The sequence below is a fragment of the Dermacentor silvarum genome, chromosome 6, assembly GCF_013339745.2.
Source record: "Dermacentor silvarum isolate Dsil-2018 chromosome 6, BIME_Dsil_1.4, whole genome shotgun sequence".
Taxonomy (NCBI): domain Eukaryota; kingdom Metazoa; phylum Arthropoda; class Arachnida; order Ixodida; family Ixodidae; genus Dermacentor; species Dermacentor silvarum.
The window spans coordinates 98,200,739-98,224,923 of NC_051159.1; the positions used below are offsets into that span (position 1 = coordinate 98,200,739).

Consider the following 24,185-nt stretch of genomic DNA (forward strand, 5'->3'; position numbering starts at 1 on the left):
CAGGTCTAGGTCAATTGCAGATTTCAGTTAATTCAAACTTCAAGCTTCAAGGATGGCAAATTGCAGAAAACAGACTATCACAGGGGATAATCAGTCAAAATGTGTCCTCATTTACAGGGTGCGCACAGGTCCTTGACACCCTTGAATGTCCTGGGATTCCTTTTTTCCCCTTGAAAACTCTTGAATTTCTTGAGTGATGCAGTCTAAGGTCAATTTCGTGACCTGTTTTTTATGGCGGATCAGCATTGATCCAGCAAACTTCCTATTTTAGAAACAATGGTGCAGTAAAAAAAAAAGAAAGAAAAATGTGAGCCATCGCAACCGCCTGCGTGCCACACACACGCCTTTGATCCGCATGCCCTGTATGGCGCGCCTTAGTCGCAGTCACACCCTCTTGCGCTTCTCTCCTGCCTCCCTTCCACCCCTTCCCCATCGGCGCTGTCAGGCTCGTGTTTAGAGAGGTGGAAGGGAGACAGGATAAAGGTGCACGAGGCTGGCGATGCGGCGAAATCATGCCGCATCGGGTGCGCGGCACAAAAGCGGGTGCGGCGGCTAGCATTTTTTTCTTCACGTGGCCCTCACGCCTTATCGTGGAGGTTATCTGTGGTGGGTGCAAAAATTGGGCGAGTCAGAATGGCCAATAGTGAGCCTCTTCAATTATCCATTCCTGACAGTCCCGGACTGCCCGAGACGGTGCTTTCAGCCAATGAGCATTGCATATGCAGTCCTTCGGACATTCCGGGACTGTCAGAGACAGATAATCAAAGAGGCCCAGTGTCGTCTAATTGTGGGTGACGCTATCAGCTGCGGTGGCGGAGTGGACGCAAAAGCTTCGCAGGCTTTGTTTCGTACCGTCGATGTAAAGATATCATCGACACGGCATAAAACCATATCTTTGGTCACGGACTCTCAAATTCAACGAAACGATTTTTTTCTTTGGTGAAATTTGTTCTTTTTTTTTTTTTCAGATTGCTCAATAATGCGAAAAGTTTTATGGCTGCTTCCATGTAAGAAAAATATGTCAGTGACTCTACTTATTTACATAAAAGGTACAACTTCAGTATAACAAAGTTTAATGTGACGAAGTAATGTGCCCTTTTTACTGACTTCGTTTAGATAAATATAACTATAGTGTATTGGAAAAGTTGTTATAGTAAAAAATTGCTACATGGGATGCTGCTGTGCACCCATGAAAAAGCTTTGACGGGGCCTTGAAAGTGCTTCAATATCTTTGGATGTTTGTCTCCTAGATCTGTATGAACCCTGCATTCGGTTTGCAGGCTATTGGCATATTTGCCGCTAAAATATAGCACCACTGATCTGGTTGCCAGGAATGTGACTGGGAATTATGAACATCTGTTTGGATAACTGCTCTTGCAAGCTTGTTTGATAATGACGAGGTCCACATATCTGCACAATAACCTGCAGTTCTGTTTTGGACCATACATTATTTATATTCAGGTAATTTAACCTTCTGATAATTCAAACAAAAGCCCGTGATTTCTAAAAGTATGATTTAAAGTGGATTGTATGTATTCAAGTTGCTTTGTTGCCAAGTGCATTGACAGAATGCACAGCATAGCCATTACACTAAAAGGAATACGATTCACTGCAACGAAACATTCTAGCAAAGCAATAATTGCCACTAGACACAAATGTTAAAGACCACAACCCCTGGCTATTGTGAGGACGTTTTAGTGGCCTAGTGGCAGTTTCCATTGTGTCACAAATGATCTGAAAGAATTTTGTTTGAACGGTGAGACGCAGGGAAGTTTAGCCCACTGCACTGTACCTGAGAAAGAAAATACGAGGGGCTATTGAAGGGTGACAACTAAGGACAGGATACTTGCAACATCTGTTGTAGAAAGGACAGCCACTCATCTATAGCTCGTTTTGGTGATGCCTGTGCCATGCAAAAGAACACTCGCTCCACGAGGACAATTTCTTTTGCTGGTGCTTTGACGGCACTGTCATCTTCAGAATTCCATGGAACATTCCTTTAGCCTCACGATGCAATGACAATAACGAAAACACGCACAACCTTTCATGTCAGCTTTTCTTCGAAAGCAAGCTGGTCATGCCTGGAACCTTGAGCTAGCTCAGGGGCTTCTTCATGTGTCCAGTTTGTCTCAAAATGAAAAAGTTTGTAAAGTGCTGCGTGAGCCAAGGTGGACACCTGGATTTTACTGAAAAAGTCTGTGCGATGGCATATATTCTACAAGCAGTAATGCAGTCGAGTTTCTGAAACAAGATAAATAGCAAAGTATTAAGGACATGTGTACACTATATCCGTGCTTATAAAGGCTATATGTCTGCTGCACCTGAGCAAGTTAACATTAAGTAGAGTTACTGTATATGCTATGTAAGGTTACTCAAAATTTAAGCAATCGTAACGAAGTGTAGCCGTGGTGCTGAAAGTTTGGTGACCTAACACAATCCACCAAGTGTTCATTGCTGCTCTCATTAGAAAACCTGCAACCGAAGTGGCTGAAGAGCATGACATGCTTTTGAACATTTTGCAGAGTATTACACATGCTAAACGCCGGTCTGAAAATGACAAATACCACAGAAATGATAGCTAGCCTTGAAGCTGTATAATGCACAGTGTTGTGTATCAAATGTTCTTTACATAAAACTGATTGAAGGAAATTGCATCAGCAAGCTCAGGTCTCTCCTGCACACAGTGCTGTTGACATATATTTGCTCTTGCTCATCAAACACTGCTTCAGGTGCATGTTGACGAAGTTGCACTAGTAATTAAGGCACATATACAGAATTCTCTACACTTTGGAGCAATGGGAGGCACAACTCGCTAGCTCTGACCCGGAGGTGCAGCTAGTGCTTCTGGGTCACGTCAGGCAAGCGGCAGAAGCCAGTGGAGCCCTGGACTTGTGGCCCCACCCATCGAGCTCGTAATATTTTACCGCAACCCCTTTTCAATAAAGCCTCTGCCTCCAAAATTTTGGTACACACTGTTGTATTTTTTTACACTTTTTTTTTCCTTTTGTCTGTGATTACTCATATGACATGTACGAGAAGCTTGAGATAAGTTGACGCGAACCTGTGGCAACACCAAGTTTCCATTGCAAGTGAAATTTTGCATGCTTTCACATCTTGGTGGCACATATACACACTTGGAGGCTTCACGAAGTAGTGCAAACAAAATGTACAATTTGCGGATGTAGAGTACTGAAATCGGTGTATGGCACAGAAGTGCACAAGCAAGCATCAAATTGATACATTTACTATGGTTCAATAATTTACACAGCATGTTGATGAGTTGTGTAATGTCGTAGGTTTCTGGTTGCCTTCAACGCATGTAGATAAAGCGTGTGCTACAAACATGCACGATTAAGTTGACTTTCCACATCACCATGGATAGCATTCTACATTGCCAATTAGTTGCACAGCACCAATAGAGCCACAAATAAAAGGCAGAACAGTTGCGCTTGTAATAGACGTACAGGTATTCTGTAGAAGCACTGGTAACTCCCGAGTGGTAATTAAACACGTGTTCTACATTTCGCGTGTCTACAAAACAGGTATCATGCATGGAACAGATACATAAGTTTATTGCTGCAAAATTCAAATGAAAGCTTGAGTGAACACAGTAATAAAAACCGGTTGATAACGGCAAGGATATTAAGGCCGCGCTACACATCGCGAAGATCCCCGAAAGCGAGACTGTTGCACACTCGCAAAAAGCGCATTTTTTGACAATTTCCAGTGAGGAAATCGAAATTAGTGCTGTTTAGATAGTATTGGCAAACTGTCAACCCCCCCCCCCCCCCCCCCTCCCCCTGGCAGAGATCCTAGGTGCGCTACTGGCGCCTTGCAATATGCACCTATGCGGAGCCGAACTTCCCGATTGTCAACTCAACTACAATACTAATAAGTTCATCCGCAGAAGGTCAGGTTGTTTGTCGGTCTGTCGAGAACATGACACAGTTACTTAATTTTGAGAGCTTTTAGCACCAAGTCTTCAAATTTTAATACACGCGTTTGTTGAACTGACGTAGATGACATTTTGCGCTGAGCCGTGCTCCCTCAAGGGCTGCAGAAGATAGCGTCAACCTTTCCCTTTCCACACGAACCACTTACACAGATCACTTATTGCAAACAGCTTTATTAAGGGATAAAAAAGACGGAGATAATAAAATTACACACGCACTACCTACACGACAGAACGAATCGCAAAGCAAGGGGACGTATTTATCAAACGCAAGAAAAGTAACAAAAAGAGATAATTGCGGCTGTTCTTTTTTGTTTGAAGTCTCGGCCACGCGATTCGTCATAAGCAGTCAGTAACGCGCAAATGCGTTCTTTCATGCACCGTGAAGTGCACAGGTGTTTTCCCTGCACGGCGCGACATGCGGCCACTGCCGCGCAGCAGAACGCCAACGTTGCGATATAACACCTGCTAAAGCAGCTGCAAAAAAGCAGTTGGCGAGTGAGATCGTTCGCAACGCACGAAACATCCTCCATTCGCCCTATGCGCGGGAACGCGCGGACCTCCTCTCGCGCCTCCACGAAGGCAAGGCCAAGAATTAATTTCTGTCAAACTCAAATTGTTACCCGGCCCACTGCGGAGAGATGCTACGCCCCCTTCGCTATCCCTCGTGCATTGCGGACGTGATTATGCGAAGAATTGTAATACCTCTGACGTTACTACTGGCTCCGAAGATTGCTCTTTTGATATAGATTTGCCTGTTGAAGGTCTTGCAAGCATTCTTTTCGTGGTTTCGCTAGAAATTTGTGCAAACTAGAAGCCTCTTTGCATGTCAAGAAACAAATTTTGCCCGGAGGACGTGCTTAGGATGGGTGGAAAAATTCAGAGGGATGTCGTACTTCGACATAAACCTTGCAAGCAACGTAAGCAAACGCGATTGTACAAAAAGCGCTAATGTGTTTCAATGGAGGCATATCGTTTCAAAGTTTTCCCGTTTCGTTGCTAAAAAAACGGAGGGCGTACAAAAGTTTGCGACAGTCTTCTAAATCCGGCATCCCTGTCGGACCCCCTTGTGACGTCAGAAGCGTCAATCTGAGGTGGGCTGTAGTTTTCTGTAATTGACGCCGCCATTTCTGACGAAGACTGACACCTTGGTAAGCTGCCACTCAAACCGTCGAATTACCGCTCACGCTTGAAAGCACGACATGCGCGCTCCTAAATACCGTTGTCACGATCGCGAGCAGCGAATAGGGAGGCTCGCGATGTGTGCGGACGTTACGCAAATGCGCGAATGCGCTGCGAAGCATGCCGCTTCTTGACGAAAGGAGGAGTTTGCGCGAGTAAATTGACAGGTGCGGGTTCCCCGCCGCGCTGCCGCGCTGTTTCAGCGCCACTGGTCTTTTATTTTGACGCGAGTGTGGATTTTGCTCCTGTGCGAAAGCTGTAACGGGACGCAATGGTTGTGTCTTCAATTGTGCGCTTCGCGTGTGAGCAGGAGCGTGATCGCGCACGGGCAGCTCTGTGCCGTATTCACGCCGGCCTGCAAACTCGCAACAATTTGGGCTTTCAACGCGATAAAGCGGGCAAATGCGATAAAGCATGCGTTTCATGGCAGGTGTCTGCACGAGCAACTTTCCGCCGTTACAACGCGGCCGGATGTCGCAAACGCGACGCCTTGGTACAGACAGGTTGCTTATTTAAAACAGGATTTCACAGGAAACCTGTTTCAAGATTCTAATCAGTTTTAAGCGGCCTCGCGATGTGCGCAGCGTGGAGTTTTTCCTGAAACATTTGTTTCAAGGATCGCAGGGACAGTTGATTTACGGTTCCCAGTCGTGAAGGTTTGGACCCGTTTATTCACGTTTGTTAAGACAGGTCACAAGTGCGTTGGTTGGTGCTATCACGGCCTTTTCTTTTTGAACTATTGTTGTCGACGGTAGCAGCGTCCAAGGACGCCTGCTGAACGGCGTTATTCATCGAGCGCGACGTGTGGGCGAGATCGGCGCCTCATCTTCTCGTGTATCTGGCCTGTTTTCATTTCCTGCAGCGAACTTCGCGCAGCGGCCAGTGGCGCGTTCACCTGCGCAGCGAATGGATCATTGGCTCACTCAGTGATGTTCGCAGCCGCCAATGCGTCGACGCCGGAAGAGTGATACACCGCGCATCGCCTCTTTCTGGTGAGCTTTCAAAAATTATTAAGTGCATATCACAGCCCTCACACCTCTTACTGTTGTTTCGTGGGAACAGCAACTAGCTTGAATTAGTTTTCTGCACAATTGCCAGTTTTAATTTCCTCATAATTTGCAGCCCTCGCGTATTTACATCATGAAATCCATCATGTGCTTATGACGCAGCTATTCTGATCACATCATCAAAATTCTGATCACATCATCAAACATTCATGCTGTGCCTTATTGCAGCAGTGCTCCCGAGATCTATGAGTAAGATGATGTACTGAACGTTCGGTGGTTTCATATATGTTGTGGAATTCGTACAATTCAAGTGAGCCAAAGCCAAATTTACCAGGCCGCATATTTTAGTGTGGATTCTGCTTTTCTTTGCCTAACAGCCTGGTTCAATGAGTTGAGGTGCGATAGGTGCCACATATATTCACCACATCATCATGTGTTAAGGCTTCGCTAAAATGTAAACTTGAGATAGTTGGTCTTGCATGACATGTGAAACGCAGCACATTAGCCAAGCAATGACCGCAGGAACAAGAGACACAGAATTTTCTCTGTTTATTTTGTTTGTGGTCATCTTTTGTCTAATGCCCTGTGATTCATCTGACAGTTAAGGCTGATTTCTGTAGAAGAATGTGCTCTTTCACACATAAAATGTGTGTGTGCCAGAAAGTGTGGTTACCCGTCTGTCTGTCAGCATTCATTCTTACTTAATTTTTTTTTTTTTTTTGCACGAGGGAAGAGAAAACTTAACCTATCCTGCCTTTTTTTTTTTCTTCTGTCGTATTTTTACCTGAACATTTATTGAAGCATCTGTCGTCGGTAATATATCTGTAGGCAGTAGAAGTGAGAAATCTGTTCTGATCAGTGAAATGAAAAACACAAGAGTTCCTTTATTTTGACATCTCATGCAAGTCTGAATAATGCAAGTCTGAACACCCAGTCACAATTTAAACATACGCACTTTGGGATTGTCATGGTCTGCGAGAATCGAAGTCTCGTGTTGTTTTGTTTTTATGAATTGCTATGCATATGTCACTCTTGCAAAGTGCATAGCATTCTCTGTGTTGATTAATTATGCTTTTGTGGCTACTTTGTCGTGTAAGAAGCATCAGGCAGTTGGATGCAGGGGCCATAATCACAATAAGCCGTCATTTTACATTTTTTCTTATTATCTTTCATGCAAAGTGGCAGGTTATGGTGAAATAGCTTATGGTGTTCAAGCGAATGACGAAACCTGAAAAGAATGGAAAATGAAATGGACTGTTACGAAATACGGCTGCTGCACTATAGCGAAGAAAGGCTTTGCTGAGGATGTGTGAATATTTGAAATTTCAGGTACAAATTGAAATGTCTGTGCTCTCCAAGTCGTATATGATCTGAGAATTTGATTTTGAAAATGTTTTAATATTTGCCTATGACCAAATAGTACGAGATAATGGTTGACAGTGACCATCGGGTGCAAGAAAAAAAAGAAATGGTGCTTCTAAGTGTGTTGTTAATCTATCTTTGTTTGGGCTTTAGTTGTAGCAGGCAGAGCAGCACTTCTTTTTTTCTTCTTTTTTTTTCCCTAACAGATTGTAGCCAGTAACCAGGGGGGGTTATACCCGTGCTACACGAGCACCGAAAATGGCGTTCACTTCCTAATGCCTTCAGATTTAATGTCATTCATGTGGTGCCACACGTGCAAATCAAATTGCATTCGCCTTAATGCCATTCGTGACCGAAGGCGTCCGCCAGAACTCATTCAACTGAGAAATGCGTACTCTCGACGCTATATCTTGCTCAGTGCAGTATAATTGAAGTATTTGAAACCATCTCTGCAATGTAAAAAATAATTTATACATGACTTTCATATACAACGCTCCTGCAAGGAGTTGTACTTGATGAACTTCCTCAGGTCAGCATTGGAACGGGTTTCGACGGGCCAAGCGCCATTTTGATTTTGGGCTTCGGATTTGACTTGCAATGGCTTACGTTGCTATTGTCGGTTGCAACGTTGTAAAAGACAGCAACAAACTAAAGCTAGCGGCACCATACTAGGCTTATTTCTACATTTCACTAGCCTTGAAGGCAGATTATACTTGTAAATGCATGTTTATATTTTTATTATTACCCTAAAATTGCGCACTGCAGAAGACACTGGTATTGACATTATCGGGTTAAATGTCATTAAATTTGGACGTGTGGCAGCTCTGCCAAAAAAAAAAAAAAATGTCATTCAGGAACTTAAGGCCTTAACTACGGAGTGCCATTTCCTGTGCCCGTGTGGCACGGGTATTATTCTGTAAGAGTCCACCTAGTGGACTGTCCATTTCGGCTTTCGCTGATTGGCTTCAGTTATACGAGCGAGAAGGAGACTGGCTGGGGGCAGCTGTCTCCTCCTCACTCCTGCAGCTGCAGCCAATCAGCAGTGGCCGAAATGGACAGTCCACTAGGTGGACTCTTACAGAATGCCCCCCCTGTTCGAAGATATTTCTTCCTTAGGCTTTTTCCAGATTGATTACATTCATTTCGGCGGAATCTTTCTTAGAGAACTTCAACACCTTAGAATGAAGTGGTGGGTTCGTTCTTTCTTTTTTAGAAAGTATTCAGTATACAATCAAATATTTGAAGCCATGTTTTTCGAAAAATGTGTACTCAATTTGATTAGGAAATTCCAATATTTTGCTATGATGCTGTTGTAATGCTGGGAAAGTCCATATTATGTGGCGAGCATTAGGTTGCTAACAGTTCTCTCCAGAAGTTGGGACTGGTGACAGGAGGTAGGTTGTGTACCTTGCATTGAGATGGCATGAAAAGAGTAAAATTGAGCTGTTGAGATCTGCAGGTTCTCATCCCTGTACACCATATGTCTACAGACCTGAAAGTGAAATTTGTCTTGGCTGCTTAGCACTTCTTGTATGATGCAATTCCTGTAATTAAAGAAGTTCTAACACAATTCATACAGAAATCCACTTGACATTACAAACTGTGGAGGTCCACATAAAAATATGTTGTTCCTCAGAGCAGATTTTACAATGAAAAATAAGGGATGTCTTTGGAAGCAGGTTTGAGCAGGTATGCCTGCCTGTCTTCTAATTCAAGATGTGTGTAAAGTGCACTTGTGTTATGATGAAATATTTGTCTGCAAGCCTCTTCAGACCTCAGTCCAGGAGAGACAGCTGTCTTGACAAAAATAAAGCTTGTGCAGTGATTCCTCAGTTCAAAATTGGGTTAGTGAGAATCTGAAAAAGTTGGTAACCCTAGCAAGCATCTGCCTTACTTGCTGGAAGGAGTCAGTTATAGTCAAGGGTTTGACGGAAAACCGTCTGGCCAGTTAAAGTCATAGTATAGCAGTTCTAAATCTTGTCACCGACCAGTAGAATGACTAAATTGAGGCTTCGGTGGCCGTACGGGTACCTTGTTCACAAAAACGGTAAACAAGGTACCCGTACGGGCACTGAAACATCAAATTTGTCATTTGACTGGTCGGTGACAAGATTGATAAATGCTATATCAAGGAGTCAGTTAGGGCATGTCTCACCATATAAAACATGCTTCGAGTCTCAAGTACAAGGGCGGTATTCTTGTATGGTCACTTTTGAGAATACAATCACTTTTGTGAGATTTCGCTTGACTTGGAAGTGGGCGTTGGTGCCCATGTCTAAGAGCATTCCTTGCACAGTGACACACACGCTGTCTTGGTATGGTGTCAGGAATGCTGTCGCCTTAGACGCCGACGCATCGGATGCCAAGTCATGCGAAATCTAGTGAAAGTGATCGTCCAATAATATCCCCCCCCCCCCCCCCCCTGTCAAGTCACTTCAAGTCAGTGCCACCCTGTGCCAAGGCTAATTACAGTGGCTTACCACCATTTTGGTCACCTAATTGATATTGAATTTCTGTAATGAGAATGTTAAAGAAGCTAATTTAGCAGTTGCTGTTACTTTGCATTGCGCAGTTGGCTGCTGAGGAGGCCTCGGTTGGCTGCCACAGCGTGATGCAGGAGGCGTCAAGTCGAGGGGACACAGTGGTCAGCATGCCCAGTCTGCAGCAGCCCCTCAGTGGTGGTGGCAGTGGCCACTGCTCAGATCAGGACTCCACGCCGTCAAGAGAATCCTCACCAGCCCCTGCTGCGCCTACGTCTCCTTCACCATCTCCCCTTACACCAACTGACACCCATACACAAGCCCAACTCGAAGCTGATAAGAGGGCAGTCTACAAGTGAGTGAAAACCAAAGTCTTCTGACTCGGGAAAGGCAGAGAGGATGGCCTGAGCATACTTAGTATGCTCTGGCCCACTACATTACTTTGAACTGGCGATGGAGGAAAGTAGCCGAAAAAGTGATAAAAGATACAGTGATGACAAGAAGAATGGATGCATATATGCAGTAGCCACGTAACACAGTGGTTTCCTTAAAGTGTCGACTCCAGTCCGGCGCTCTACTGATTGTTCATAGCAGCCGTCGTAGCTGTTTTGCTGCTGTGTGATCGCGCAGTGTGACCTAAATACTTTTACTTTTTGTTTGCCACTTCAACATAAGGACAGCCTTATTTCAGGTTTTCTTTTTCATCGAAGTGCCACACTCAATTTCCAGAGAACAAGATACAGTATAGACCACTTATAACGTAACCGTTTATAGTGCAGGACCGGATATAGTACGGTCTTTTCAGACTCCCGTTAATTTTCCCATAGCCCTCCATGTATACGCATGCCGCTTACAGTGCAGCCGCGTGAGATGAAATACCGGTTATAATGCGGCTTTCGCGGGAAAATCTCGCCGACAAGGGCGGTAACGAGCATGCTTCTCAACGAGGTGCGCCCACCGATGGGAGAGGAGACCAACGAGGGCGATGCGGAGGAGGAGCATGAGACGTGGAGCATGAGATGTGGAGCATGAGTCCAAGGGTGATAAAATCATCGCCGCGCCGTATGTCCGGGTAAAAGCGCGCGGGGGACGCGCGCCTTCACGGAGAGCGAACACACAGCGGAGAGCAAACGCGACTTCCATCACGCGTAAGGCCGGGGTGGCGTATGGGAAGGAGGGGGGGGGGGGGGGCAACGCTGTGCTGCGGCACCAAATGTGTATCTTGCAACCGGAGCAAGGGGAACTGGCGACGCAATCTCCCATGCGAAAGGAGCAAAGCAGGAAGGCAGCACGGGGAGGGATGGGGGGGGGGCTTCTACTTTGCCAACAAATGCGTTCGCGCCTATGCCGGCTGTCGGTGTTGTCGCGCGCACCGTATCTTGAAAGCGATCTCCACACGGCTCTGACCTTTGTATGCGCTGTGCTTACGCCGCTCAGTTGTTTCCATTTAACCGCACGAACCTTCGCTCGCTGCGGTGGCCGCGTTTCCCCACGCCCGCATTTTGACAGTGGTTGTCTGCGGTCATCGAGTCTATTCATGTGTTTGCTTGTGCGCGTTGACGCCACGCTTGTTAATTCAGTTAGTAAGCGAATGTGTCAAGTTTATGCAGCCGATAACACTACTATCCCTACTCCTTATAGCTCTCTACTAATTCGCTATCGTAATTGATGCTTCGCCTTTCGGGCGAAACTGAGACATTTTTTTAATGATTACTTTGTCTGCTTCATGCGAAGATCGTGGGTACTTGGACATTAACCTTTCAACGTTAGTAAATTTAGACGGCTGCAAAACTCCCAGTCGCACGCTTCGATTCTCGGATACGTGCGGCTGCTTGGTCTACATGTTTTGCGTACGTGCAGGGCTTGAAAATCGTTGTTTTGGTTATAGTGCGGTACCACTTATAGTGCAGATATTCACGACTCCGGCGACTTACGTTATAAGCGGTCTACACTGTATTAGCAAAATTAATAGAAAGCTGAGGGATGAAAGATATATTCTATAGGGGTGGGCAAATATTAAAAGTTTCGAATACGAATGGTTAGTCAGTTATATTTGATTCATATTCGAAAAAGAGCTATTCCATATTTTCTAATATCTAAACCAACTAAATAATAGTGCAACTGACTGTTTAGGTCTGGTTAATGTCCTCAGTCTAATAAAAGAGTATCACTGATTATCAGAAGTGTGATGACAAAATTTTTCAAAGCAATTCAGAAACAAAATGGGTAATGCAAGCTTTGCTTTTGGTTTCGCGGCGAAAGCCTGCATGACAACCTGTGATTTGCACTTGTAGTCTGTCATTTAGTGTTTATGTTGGTATGGCTATGTTGCAGTTTTATCTTTTAGGCTATGACAATGTGACATTTTCCTAGCAACAGGTCATATTACATGTGCCCATGGTACACAAGTCCTTCAACAGATTTTTCTTTTGCCGCCAGCTTTTGGCCTTTTTTTGGCCACCATTTATTTAGCACTTTTGGAAAGCTAATCATACAGCAGCCATTCTTTCTTGGAGACAACTTTCTTGCAACCAGGCTGTAATATTATATAGAGGCTATCCATGCAGCTTTTCTAATGAAGATTGGGGGTCTTGTGTTTAAAACTGTCCGATAGCTGTAATTCTTGCACTAGTCAGTACAGGTGTGGCACCATATTATACCAAAATAGATATTCCTGCTGTGAATATATGCATCTGCATTGCACTACTTGATATTCAATACTTGCTTTTCGTATTTGATTTACATTTGAAAAAGTTGATATTTGGCCCAGCTGAAATATTCCATGAACTGTTTACATTAGAGCAAAAGAATGGGCGGTGTTGGCTGGACTTGCATCAATAGTTCAAATAGCTCCAGTGGAGTAAGTGCAGCCAAGTTTGTTCAACACTCTCTGCAGGAATAACAAGTTATTTTGCCAGATTCACCCTCCTGTCTTTTTTTTTTTTTCTTTCTTGGGCCTTATCAAGTGCTCTAGAATAACAAGCTGTTTATTTTATCAGCTTTTCAATTAAAAATATAAAAGCATAGATCCCCTGAATTTTTTGGGTGCCAATGTCTCTAGCTAGAATTCTCTACCTGGAGAACTTTAATGATGGCAGCTGTGCATGTTTTTTCACAGCAGTGCCAAAGCTACTCTATTCCACTAAATAAGTGTTTGTTGTTGAATGTGGAACACGTTTCAATATATATAAAAAAAAATTATACGGATTCTAAGGCACTCTGGAAATAAATGTTATGCAAAGCATTTTAATGCATGAACTGTGCAAATTATGCAGAACTTATTACAATGAGTATGTGTGCTAGTGCAGTAGCATTTTAATCTCAGCACGCACAATTACATAGTGTTATAACTTTGTTTAGGCGCATGTTGACGTTTGTACATGTTTTTGTTTTGACCGCTGTTGTTATTAAATTTTGTCACATTTAGTTTCAAAAGTATGGCGCTCCATAGATGTTTCAGGGTCCATGACTACGAGCAAGGAATGGCGTCATCAAAAGTGGGATACATATCTTTAAAATTTCGGGTTATCTTCTGCAACACTCTTCATGAACTGTACCCTATACAAATTTATGTACTCAGCTGGTTTATTGTACTCTGTTGACAAAGAAATGTTACAACCTGTTTAGCCGCGGGAAATACACTGAAGGCAGTATGATGTCAGATAAATGTACCTACCTACAGGAGAGCGCAGGATTGAAGCAAATAATGCTTTGCACAGCCACATTCTTGCCAGAGTGGAACCTATTGAAATGTGTGTCTGCGCACTTTCAGGCATCCTCTGTTTCCCCTACTGGCCCTCCTCTTTGAGAAATGTGAGCGAGCCACTCAAAGTGCCGAGGCCCCCTGCTCTGAAAGCTTCAGCTCTGACATCCAGGCGTTTGTGCAGCACCAAGAGCAGGACCGCAAGCCTTTTTTCAGCGATGATCCCGAAGTGGACGGCCTGGTGAGGCTTTCACTACGTTTTCCATTAAATGTTGTCAGCTCCTGTGATAAGTACAGATGGAGCAGCTTTTCTGGTGTTTGCCATCATCATTGTCGTAGTCAGCCTAGTTTATGTTTACTGCAGGACGAAGGCCTCTCCCCGCTATCTCCAATTACCCCCTGCTTTGCATTTTTTGACTCCATCCTATGTCTGCAAATTTCCTAGTTTCATTGCACCACCTCGGCCATTCTCAACTGTACTTCCATTTCGTTGGCACCAATTCTGCTACATTAATAGGTGACCTGTTCTATGCATCACGTGGTGCCCAGCTTCATTTGTTACCCTTAGTCTCAACTGTAATGTTCACTGCCCCCACTTGCTATCTAACCCATGCTTCTGTCTTCCCGTCTCTTTAACATTAGACTTATCATTCTTCATTTCATCGCTCATTGCAAGATCCATATTTTCTTCTCAAGCTTCCTCGTTATCCTCCCAGTTTTTTCCCATAGCTTAGTACTATTTGAGTGCAATAATTGTACACTTTCCTTTCACCTTGGTTTAAGATTTTATTGCGATAGCAATTATATGGACATTCCAAACGAATTTCTGCCGTCGCCGTTGTTGTCGTGAGGTTCCGTATAAAGTCCAAGGGCCATAAAATCGTCGCCACGCGCCTTATTCTGTATGTGCAAATCAAAGCATGCGAGGGTGAGCCTGCGATCATGGCTCAATCTCGTGCACGCAAGAGAGCTAAGCAGGAATGAAGCGTGCTGTCTTCCAATCACACGTAATGCTTTGGATTTAGAGGGGGGGGGGGGGTGCGTTCTACTCTGCGCCACCCCCAGCTATCGCGCACGCACGCCGGGCCGCAAGGCTCCGGGGGGAGGGCCGCGTACTACACCGGCGCGCTCCTGCCCAGGCAGCTGTATCTTGAAAGCCATCTGAGGCGGGGGCAGAGTACTTTAAATGAATCAGTTATTTTGAATGTGCCCATGGCGATTTGAGCCCTTGGGGGTACCAAAAGGCATGCATTCATTTTTTCGGACTGCCTGATTTTTAGGACGTCTTCGCTACCCCTAAAGAATTTGAAAAATATAATGTTGGCCCTAGTTGTAAATTTTGCCCTGCATGCTAAACTGTACCAACTGGTATTGTGTCCTCTTTTGCATCATATATAGGATGCTGTTAACATGCAGGCATGTCCTATTCTGCAGATACTGAGAATACCTCGCATATCATTGTTATTACCTTTGTTCTAGATCGAATTAACTGAAAAATCGAATCAATTGGAGTTGAATTTCTATATTTGCATGTCATCATCATCATTTATTGTTCCCTTAAAGGCCCCTGCTTGGAGTATTGCATAAGGGGGGGGGGGGGGGAGTACACATACAAAATACACTAAAGCTGGTCAGTGATCAAAATGTCAAAGCGGGGAAAACACACGAGAAGTCATTAAATTAATAAAAAGCAGTTAAAAAAAAAGGACAGGGTAGACATGGTTTAACAAGGATCACTAAGACTTACTAGAAAAAGCATATTATACACAGTATAAACACGGCGGAGCGAAATACATACCAAGAACAGTTGGTACAGAGGATCAAAATTTAAAGAAGCATGATTGAAACAAACAAACAGAAAGAAAGGTGAGCTGTAGTTAATACAAGGATTACATAGGTTGTGTAGATAATAAATCACGGAATTTTACGTGATCACGTTCAAGGACGACCGATTCGGGTAGTTTATTCCATTCCGCTATCGCAACAGGCAAAAACGAGTTGTTAAAGGTGTTAGTAGAACCGTGAAGACGCTGAACGCTCAGTGAATTGAGAAGACGTCGAGAAGTGCAGATCAGCGGGAGAAGGAGTGATCCATGTAAATGCGGAAATGTGTAGTATAACCTGTGAAATAAACAGAGTAGGGCAATTCGACGTCGGTGTGCTAGGGAAGAGAGGCTGAGGGAGTTTTTTATTTTAGGATGCTGTGCTTGTATTCATAATTAGAACATATAAATCGTGCTGCCGGTTTTGGACTGCTTCAGTGGTGTTAATGAGGTAAATTTGATGGGGATTCCAAATACATGCAGCATATTCAAGCTTTGTGCGTATGTATGTTTCGTAGGCCAGTTGTCTAACAGAGGGTGGTGACAAAGATAGATTCCTTCTGATGAATCCCAGCGAGCTCGACACATCTGCTACAACCTTTGTTATTTGTTCTGCCCAGGTTAGTTTTGTAGTAATTAAGGCGCCTAGGTAGTGGTATCGAGTGCAACGAGTATGTATAAATGGAATAACGCGACCATAAATATTATGTGAGGGTGGACTGATGTTTCTCAGAATGAGAAAAAATATATATATTTATAATGCGATGGGATGTTGTAAATAAACAGAAAATGAAGCATAAAAGCGGATGCCTTCAGGGTGCTTTATTCATCATTATTGTGAACTGCCATCCCAAAATACAGTGTAAGAACGAGTGCATGTGCAATTTACTCGTTGTCACTGCTGACGTCTTTGTCACTGTTAGTGAGAACGGCGTCGTCTTCCATGCCACGAAGGTTATTGGACAGGCAGCACTTGTGAAGTGCTGCTTTGCCATGTCCGATTGTGTGTGTTTGAACATGGTTCTGTATGTGGTAGAGATCGCTGTAGTGTCTAGTGGTTAGCTTAGCTCATAGAAGTTTGAAGCTCCAGAAAAAAATTAATAAAAAAAAAGCGTTATATTCGCGTCATGAACCCAAACATAACATGAGGTTTGTTCTGAGGCCTGAAATTTAAAAAATCTGCCCGCAGATCAATAGCAATAGAACACAAGATATATGCATACAAGTCTTTGTAATTGGTTGCATCATCTTCAGTGGCAGTGTGACGAGGTAAGTTATTTAATTTGGTTACAGTGCGTGGTATAAAACAAAGCTCATAGTGGATTGTGCAGTGCAAATTACATGTTGAGACTGTTCTGATGTGCCTCAATAAAAATATAACATTGAGACAGCATTTCAGTGACGTTGCGTTGAGATTGTCAAGTAATCTGTTGCTGCATAACTCTGCATTTACTTAGTGAATGGCTTCAAAAGCAGTCTTGGCATTTGAATCAACTGCTAGTACACTGAAGATTGTGCATGGACAAAGAGAACCACCTTGACTACCACAACTGTGTGTACCTTAGTACATTCTGCTTTCTTCACAGTCTGAAAACCTAGTCTCATGGTTTGTATTTAGTAATTGCGATATTGTCTTTGAAGTTGAAGACTAACAGGAAGGTTGCCTTTAAAGCTAGATTCATATGGTGGGACTGAATTGCAATTTGGGGTTTGTGGATTGCATATCACTGGATCATACATCACACTTTTCCACGGCACTCATTTGGTCCATGTGAAGGCGATTCAAGATACAGCTGAAAGCCAAATCACCGTTAGTATTATTTTTTTTCCTGGAAAATAGAAAATTGCTGCCAATTAAACACCTTAGTCTGTGAGCAACCATCTCCACTCCAATTCCAGTCTCATGGAATTGAAATGCGGGCAACAAAAAGATGTAGCTGATGCTCTTAGCTGGATGGCTGCGAAGTGAAATACTGCAGTCTCTCGATGGCTTAGCGTTGTTGTTGATTGTTTGTGGACCGAAAATAGGGTCAGTTCATCTGCATTGTCATCTGTTTTTCTCTGTTGTGTGAGTGCAAGCTGTGAAGTCGTCCAATGTATGTCATGTGTCATGTGGTTGATCTGTCCACAGTCGAGTCCATCACGTAACTCCAGCGAACTTATCATTATGTGCTACCCACCCATCCTCCTGTTTGTGTGCAGATGGTCAAGGCAATCCAGGTGCTTCGCATCCACCTGCTGGAGCTGGAGAAGGTGCAGGAGCTGTGCAAGGACTTCTGCAACCGCTACATCGCCTGCCTCAAGAGCAAAATGCAGAGCGAGAACCTGCTCCGGTCCGCTGACTTTCCAGGCTCGGGGTCCCACTGCGAAGGTGGCAGCATGAGCGACACGGCTTCCTCGTCTTCGTGCTCTTCGCCCCCGCCGCCAGCAGCCAGCAACCCGTCTCCCCCTCCCGCCCACTCCCTTGTCACTGCCACACAGGTGGGCTTCGGAATGGTTCCACGGGGGCAAACCTTAAATGCCTCATTGTGCGATTTAGCTGCGACTACATTAAGCAATGTTTTACCAATTAATGCTTAGAATGACAGATAGCTGAACAAATTGGTAGGGATTCGTGGTACGCAAAAGCCAGGCATACAACACCAGGACAAGGAGGACCGGTGTTTGTGCTGTCTTTGTCATTCTTCTTGTTTCCGTATCTCGTACAGCTGCCTCTCCATACAAGCAAACAGCTTCAAACACTGTCTTGCATAATGAATGGCTCTTGGTGGGTTGTTTTATATAGAATGCATGGCGCAAAATATGCTTGCTTTTTGCTTTGGGAACAATTTTTTTCGTTACATTTACTGGTTTGGAGGTTTTGCTTCATTAAATACCAACTGTGATGAGATTTCTAACTACAGTGGAATCTCGATGATACGATCACGGCTAATACGAATTTCCGGATGATACAAATTTTTCTGTGGTCCCGGCCAAGCCCCATTACTTAGCAACGTGCTAGAGTACGGTTGTTACGAATCGATTTTCGACCCGCGTTGGTTGATACGAATAAACGCCGCCCCACCGACGGCCGAGAAAGAGAACAGCGTGCAGTCATGCGCTTTCTCCCTTTTCTCTTTTGGTGCGGAGGCGCGGACTCGGCGCCGGACAGCGAATAGGCCGCAACTGGGAGCGAAGAATTTGAAGCGGTGGCGCTTTTCTTGCTTTCGTGCTTTTCCTCCTTTTCGGGGGCCGCCCATCGGACGGAGTGGCTGCTGTGCTTCGGGCCGCGCTCTTTGTGTTTGCGCCATTTTACCTAGTCGCAGCGAGCTATGTCTACCGAGATATGATCTCGGCTGATTCGCGTGGCTGTACGCCGAGGCGCGGGAGCCTCCGTTGGCGCGTCTTCCGTCGACTGCGTTATCGGTGCCGATGGCACAGGACGATTGTCGGTTTCGCTGCCGGAGTCACACGGTGCAAGATAGCGCGGCACGTAATCCACGGTGCGAGGTAGCGCGGCACGTTCAGTCGGGTGCTCCTCCGCTTCTCCCGCTAATCGTTGTATTTTTCTTGCCGTAGGAGGCTTGCGCTTCCGTATTCCGAAGGCGTGCTTCGTCCAAAATTTTTTCTCCAACGAGCGACGATCCATCACTAACCTGGGAGCTCTCAGTAATCCAAATTCTGCGTGAAGTGAAGACGCTGGCATGGTTTACGAAGCAGACAACTGCGGTTGCCATCTTGCCTCTGCCACAGCAGCAACCAATGGAGAGACGCCTTTCAGCACGGCAGCCAATCGGAGGCCGCTTTCATCGGAGGGTCCGTGTGACTACCTATCACAGACCCGCGCTTCTTTTGAGCTTGCGCGTTTGTTACAAGATGGCGACGACGGACGAATTGAGAAGCGGTACGGCGAAACTTTGAGCTTTCGAACGATACCAAGATGGCGGCGCGGCACTCGCTGGCGGGAAATACGATATGTCTCCGGGAATTGCGGTGATTTTTCGCGATTTAAAACTGTTTTCTCGACCTGCACTCTGACGAATAAATCTTTTTCGCCACTTTTAGCCCGTTTTCAGCCAAACCATTTTGATACAGCGTAGATTAGGCGTTGCAGATACCGAAACGCATGGTTTTCAAAAATAAATTTTTCTCGCGATTGTGCCAAGGAGGCAGCCCAAGCCAGAGGGTTCCTGGAATAAGGAATCCTCCCACCTAGGGTGAACCGGGTCCTGACTCGGATTGCCGTTTCGGAAAATAAAAGTTTATTTCTCTCTCTCTCTCGCGATTGTCGCGATCTGATGCTCTCATCCCCCCATAATTTAGCTAGTTTTAATTGTGTTTCGATGATACAAATTTCGGCTAATACGAATATTTTTCGTGACCTCGTGAGATTCGTATCATCGAGATTCCACTGTACATCAAGAGCTTAAAGGTAGTGTAGATATAGAGCAACCTCCACATGCATGTATTTGTACAGGGCTTTGAAGGGGAGTTTTATTTTGTGTGTACTATTCTGTTATATTATCCCATGTCATTATAAAGAGGTGTAACTATATGCTTAATACTTGTGCTGTAGAGTGACAAGTATCCATACATCCTGCAGTCACATATTGTGCACCAAATGGTGTGCTGTGTATACAGTTTGCTGCTACAGTCAAACCTCGTTAATACGTAGTCGGCCGCGAACGACGTTTAGGTACACACTAAACGATGTACGAATTAGCCACCGATGCCAGTTTAGTGGCTACTTACTGACCGGAAAAGAACTACGTCACGATGCTCTCAAATACAAGCACTCAGACAGGCTTTATTTGCGGGTAGGCGGTAAATATCGGTAATCTTCACTTGCCGCCGTGACGACGGCATCTTCGAACTCGATAAGGCCGCGACACGAGCCAGTTAGTCCATGAGGCCCCGCTTACTAACTAAACTACCAAGCACGGCATAACGTACGCACAGGTAAACACAAACCCGACTTGCTCGATGACCTCGGAAATTCGCTCTCAAAACGCTGGAGTGAGGAGGCGCAGCAGCAAGCGTGCCGTCTCTCGCTTCACCGCGAATTAGACGTAGAAAGCACAGCGCATACGAAGCTACCGGCACTAGTTGCACTTTGTCGGCAGATCGCTTTGAAGATAAGCCCGCACGGGTGCGCACTTTTTCTACGTCGCAGATCGCTTTCAACACACAGCGGCCGCCACCGAAGCAACTCCTCTCTTTCTCGCCTCCACCGCCGTGCCTCGCGCAGAAGCGCACTTCCGTCCCACCTCTCTCCCTCGAGCGCGTAAGGTTGAATCGGCTGACCCTCGCTAGCCACCCCACTCTCGCAAGCTTTTACTCGCACACGCAGCGCACGGCGCGCGACGCCGATGTTGCCGTGTTCGGACTTTACACGGAACCTCAAAGCGACGTCCACTGTGACGGCAGAAATGCGCATTATAGCGAGCTAATCTCGAAGGCCATACTTTTATATGCGGCAATCGGCAACAGCTGTATGAGCAAAAAACACATCATGGTGGCTATGTTTTAAGTTCACTATCGCTGGCAACTCTTGTCCGGGCGTCGCAACTCGAGAATTGAACGTCTGCGCACATGATATTTTGCCGATTTTCTGCCTGTGTGTATAGAACAAGAAAAATAGTACGCACTAACCGACTACGTTTAAACCGCAATTACACATTAAGCGGGTACGTATTAACGAAGTTTGACTGTATATAGTAGCTAGGACTGGTTGAATAGTGAAATTTTCACATTGACTCATGCATTCAATACATACTGGCTTTGAATATAAAATCAAATAGTGGATACTTTCTGCATTGTAAAAGCAGTAATAAATGTTTATCTATATCTTTCAACGCACACATTTACTATCTGGAAGTTTTTGGTGTAGCCAACAGTGGTATGGGCATAAGGGTTTGACTGCGAATTGACGTGTTGCCTCAAGCCTATGCCAAGGGACACTAAAGAGAACACCAGATTAGTATGAGCTGTCAAAATATTCTCTCAAAGCTTGTTTTCATTAATTTGGTGGAAAAGGGTTGGTTATTAGTGGAAAAAATGAAGGCCATACTTTCCCTTTCTTGAATTCTTTTTTCTTTATTTATGCACCTCCATTGCCTATACAGGCATTAAAGCAGGGAGGATATAGCAACGAAATACTAAGTAAGTATTAAGCACATACCGCATCATAAAAAGAATCATTTAATGAATATGAAATAGCTTCGGAGGGAAGGCTATTCCACTCATTGATCATGCATACAAAAAAAAAAAGGATGAAATACAGTTAAACCTCAATATAACATAATTGGTAAAATCAGCAATTTGCTTCATTATTTTAAAATTTCGTTATGTTGATATTTTATACAAATAAGTACAGTTGCTGATAGATTTTTCTTTTGCAGAAGAGGCCGCAAAATATTCAGAGTTATCGGGCAATCGGATAAAGCAAATTTGAATGTAAAAAAAAAAAAAGTTCACTTTAATGAATTTGAGAGTAGGATGCCATGCTGATATCTTCACATCGGCGGTACAAAGTGAAGCCTGCCAGGCTTTTGTGTCCACTCCGCCTCCGCGGCTGATAGTGTCACCCACGGTGGAACGACACTATCATGAAAAGCGCTGGCAGGGGTGAGTAGTGTTGCCGTAATTTTTTATGCATGTTGCTAAAGTGAGATAAAAAAGGTGTTCTTCGCAATGCACACAGACTGTCGCGCCGCGTAGTGGCCAGCGAGAGAAATATTTCAAAGAGTATCCACACAGCGTTACCGTGTGACTCAGTATCCGCAGACGCGTTTCTGTTTTGTTAGCAGCTTCTATTTACGCCATGGAAAAAAAATATTAAAAGACACAGGATGTGTTGCATGCCTCAGTGCATCAACCGAACGGCGAAGGATGAGATAAGGTTGATGCGTGTCCGCTGGACACGTGTCTTAAAAAGGAGTGGGCGGTGAAGTTCCGAATCGGCAAGCCTGAGGCGCCGCCAGTGAAGATTTGCAGCGCATGTTTTGTCGCCGTAGTGTGCGCTGAAAATCGTTCCATGCCTCTCCCCCCCTCTCACATACACACCAATCTTCGCTTTTGACTGAGTGGCAGGCAAAACGACAGCAAACAATAAATTTGGGCGGCACGCTGAAGCGCGTCCTCGACTTCGCCAGGTTCGTTGCATCGGAGCGTAACTATAGGTTCGCAACTGCGTGCCAATCACTAGGTCTCTGGCATATTTGCTGCTTGCACTTCACATTTTGAATTCAAAACGAATTTGAAAACAAGATTGGCGTACTTTTCCTGGTTTAAACCGATATCGTTGCACTCTAGCCTAAGCATTTGTTATAGATTCGCTTCGCGTCGCATACATGTGTAAGGTCAAGGGCGTCATTTGCCACAAAATAACAAGCACGCACGTAATTCTGGTTATGCACGCTAGTCATCTATATTTACGCGGGGCGTTAATTATTACATTCAAGACTCATTTATATTTACGGGGCGCGCACGCTGTGGCAACATGTGCGGCCACTGCGGCTGCAACACACAACAAAAAGGTGGGACGTGAGACGTCCCTCGAACGTGCGACTTCTGCACACACAGTCCTTGAATTGTAACAGCGTGAGCACTGCATGCCTTGACGTCACAACAAATTAGATGCCCAGCGTTGAAATCTCTTCGCCTTCGATTAGACACTAGATCCTTTTTTCGTACGGTTCAAGGTGTCCCATAATGTCTTAGAGCGATAGCTGCTTTGTAAAAGGCGGCGGCATTTCCTCAGCCGATGAGAATAAACTCTAAAAAAAATAATACGTTCGGTGTGTTACGAGCAGGATTAGAAAAAAGCCTGGGGGGCTACGACGCGGACGCGCAGTCGAGAATTCTGATACTCTCTCTGTCCGCCATCATGAATCACCTAGGGCGCCACCTATAGTCCGTGTGCATTGCGAATACTTACGCTAAATGTTGCTGCAATGTCGCTAAAATTGTCGCTTAATCTTACAAGTAAATTTTAGCTAACTTGGAACCCTATAAAATACGCTTGCATGGCGTAAATAATTTGCCTAAATGTCTCACGTTTGTGTAGGGTCCATGTGAGTCAAGAATAAACAGTGAATTTTAGTAGTTTGTAGTGTGTTTTTGCTTAGTATATACTGTAGTGTGACACTAAGGGGACCTGAGCGCATACGCAGCCATGCACCCTGCTTTAAGGTCATCTCTAAAGAGTGGGCGTGCCGACGTAGCGTGGCATCATGTAAGCTGTCTTCCCGCTTGTTTAGTATTGGAGGTTCGGTAATCTCGAATTTTGGTGACCCGTTGGAGTGAGAGGCAGACGAAGCATTTGCTCCCCGCTACCGGTGGTTTTCATGATAGCATCGTCCCAGTGTGGGCGATGCTATCAGCCACGGGGGTGGAGTGCACTCAAAAGCGTGGCTGGCTCCACTTAATTCGTACCGCCGATGTGAAAATATTGTTGACGTGGCATGAAACCGTATCATTTGTTGCCGACTCCCAAATTCATCAAAATGAATTGTTTTCTCATTCAAATTTACTTTTTTCGACTGCCCGATAATTCGGAAAATTCTGCGGCCCCTTTCCGTGTGAGAAAAATTGATCGGCGACTACTTATTTGCATAAAAGGTCAAATTTCAATACAAGAAAATTTCGGTATGCGAAGCAAATTGCCAATTTTACCGACTTCGTTATATCAAGGTT

General features: G+C 44.7%; 1 protein-coding gene across 3 annotated transcripts in view; it reads left to right on the forward strand.

Annotated features, from left to right (window-relative positions):
* The first annotated feature begins 4,573 nt into the window (after window positions 1–4,573).
* LOC119455740 (homeobox protein PKNOX2-like) overlaps window positions 4,574–24,185 on the forward strand; it is a 43,971-nt gene continuing 24,359 nt past the window's right edge. Inside the window, exons 1-5 of one of the 3 annotated variants that reach the window (XM_037717169.2) lie at window positions 4,574–5,103; window positions 5,997–6,126; window positions 10,076–10,338; window positions 13,756–13,927; window positions 17,712–17,990. In XM_037717169.2, the coding sequence (XP_037573097.1) occupies window positions 10,115–10,338; window positions 13,756–13,927; window positions 17,712–17,990 (675 nt within the window). In that variant the 5' untranslated portion in view covers window positions 4,574–5,103; window positions 5,997–6,126; window positions 10,076–10,114. Of the gene's footprint in view, window positions 5,104–5,181; window positions 6,127–10,075; window positions 10,339–13,755; window positions 13,928–17,711; window positions 17,991–24,185 lie in introns of those variants that run through there. The other 2 variants (XM_049669231.1, XM_037717171.2) reach the window with 2 other exon arrangements.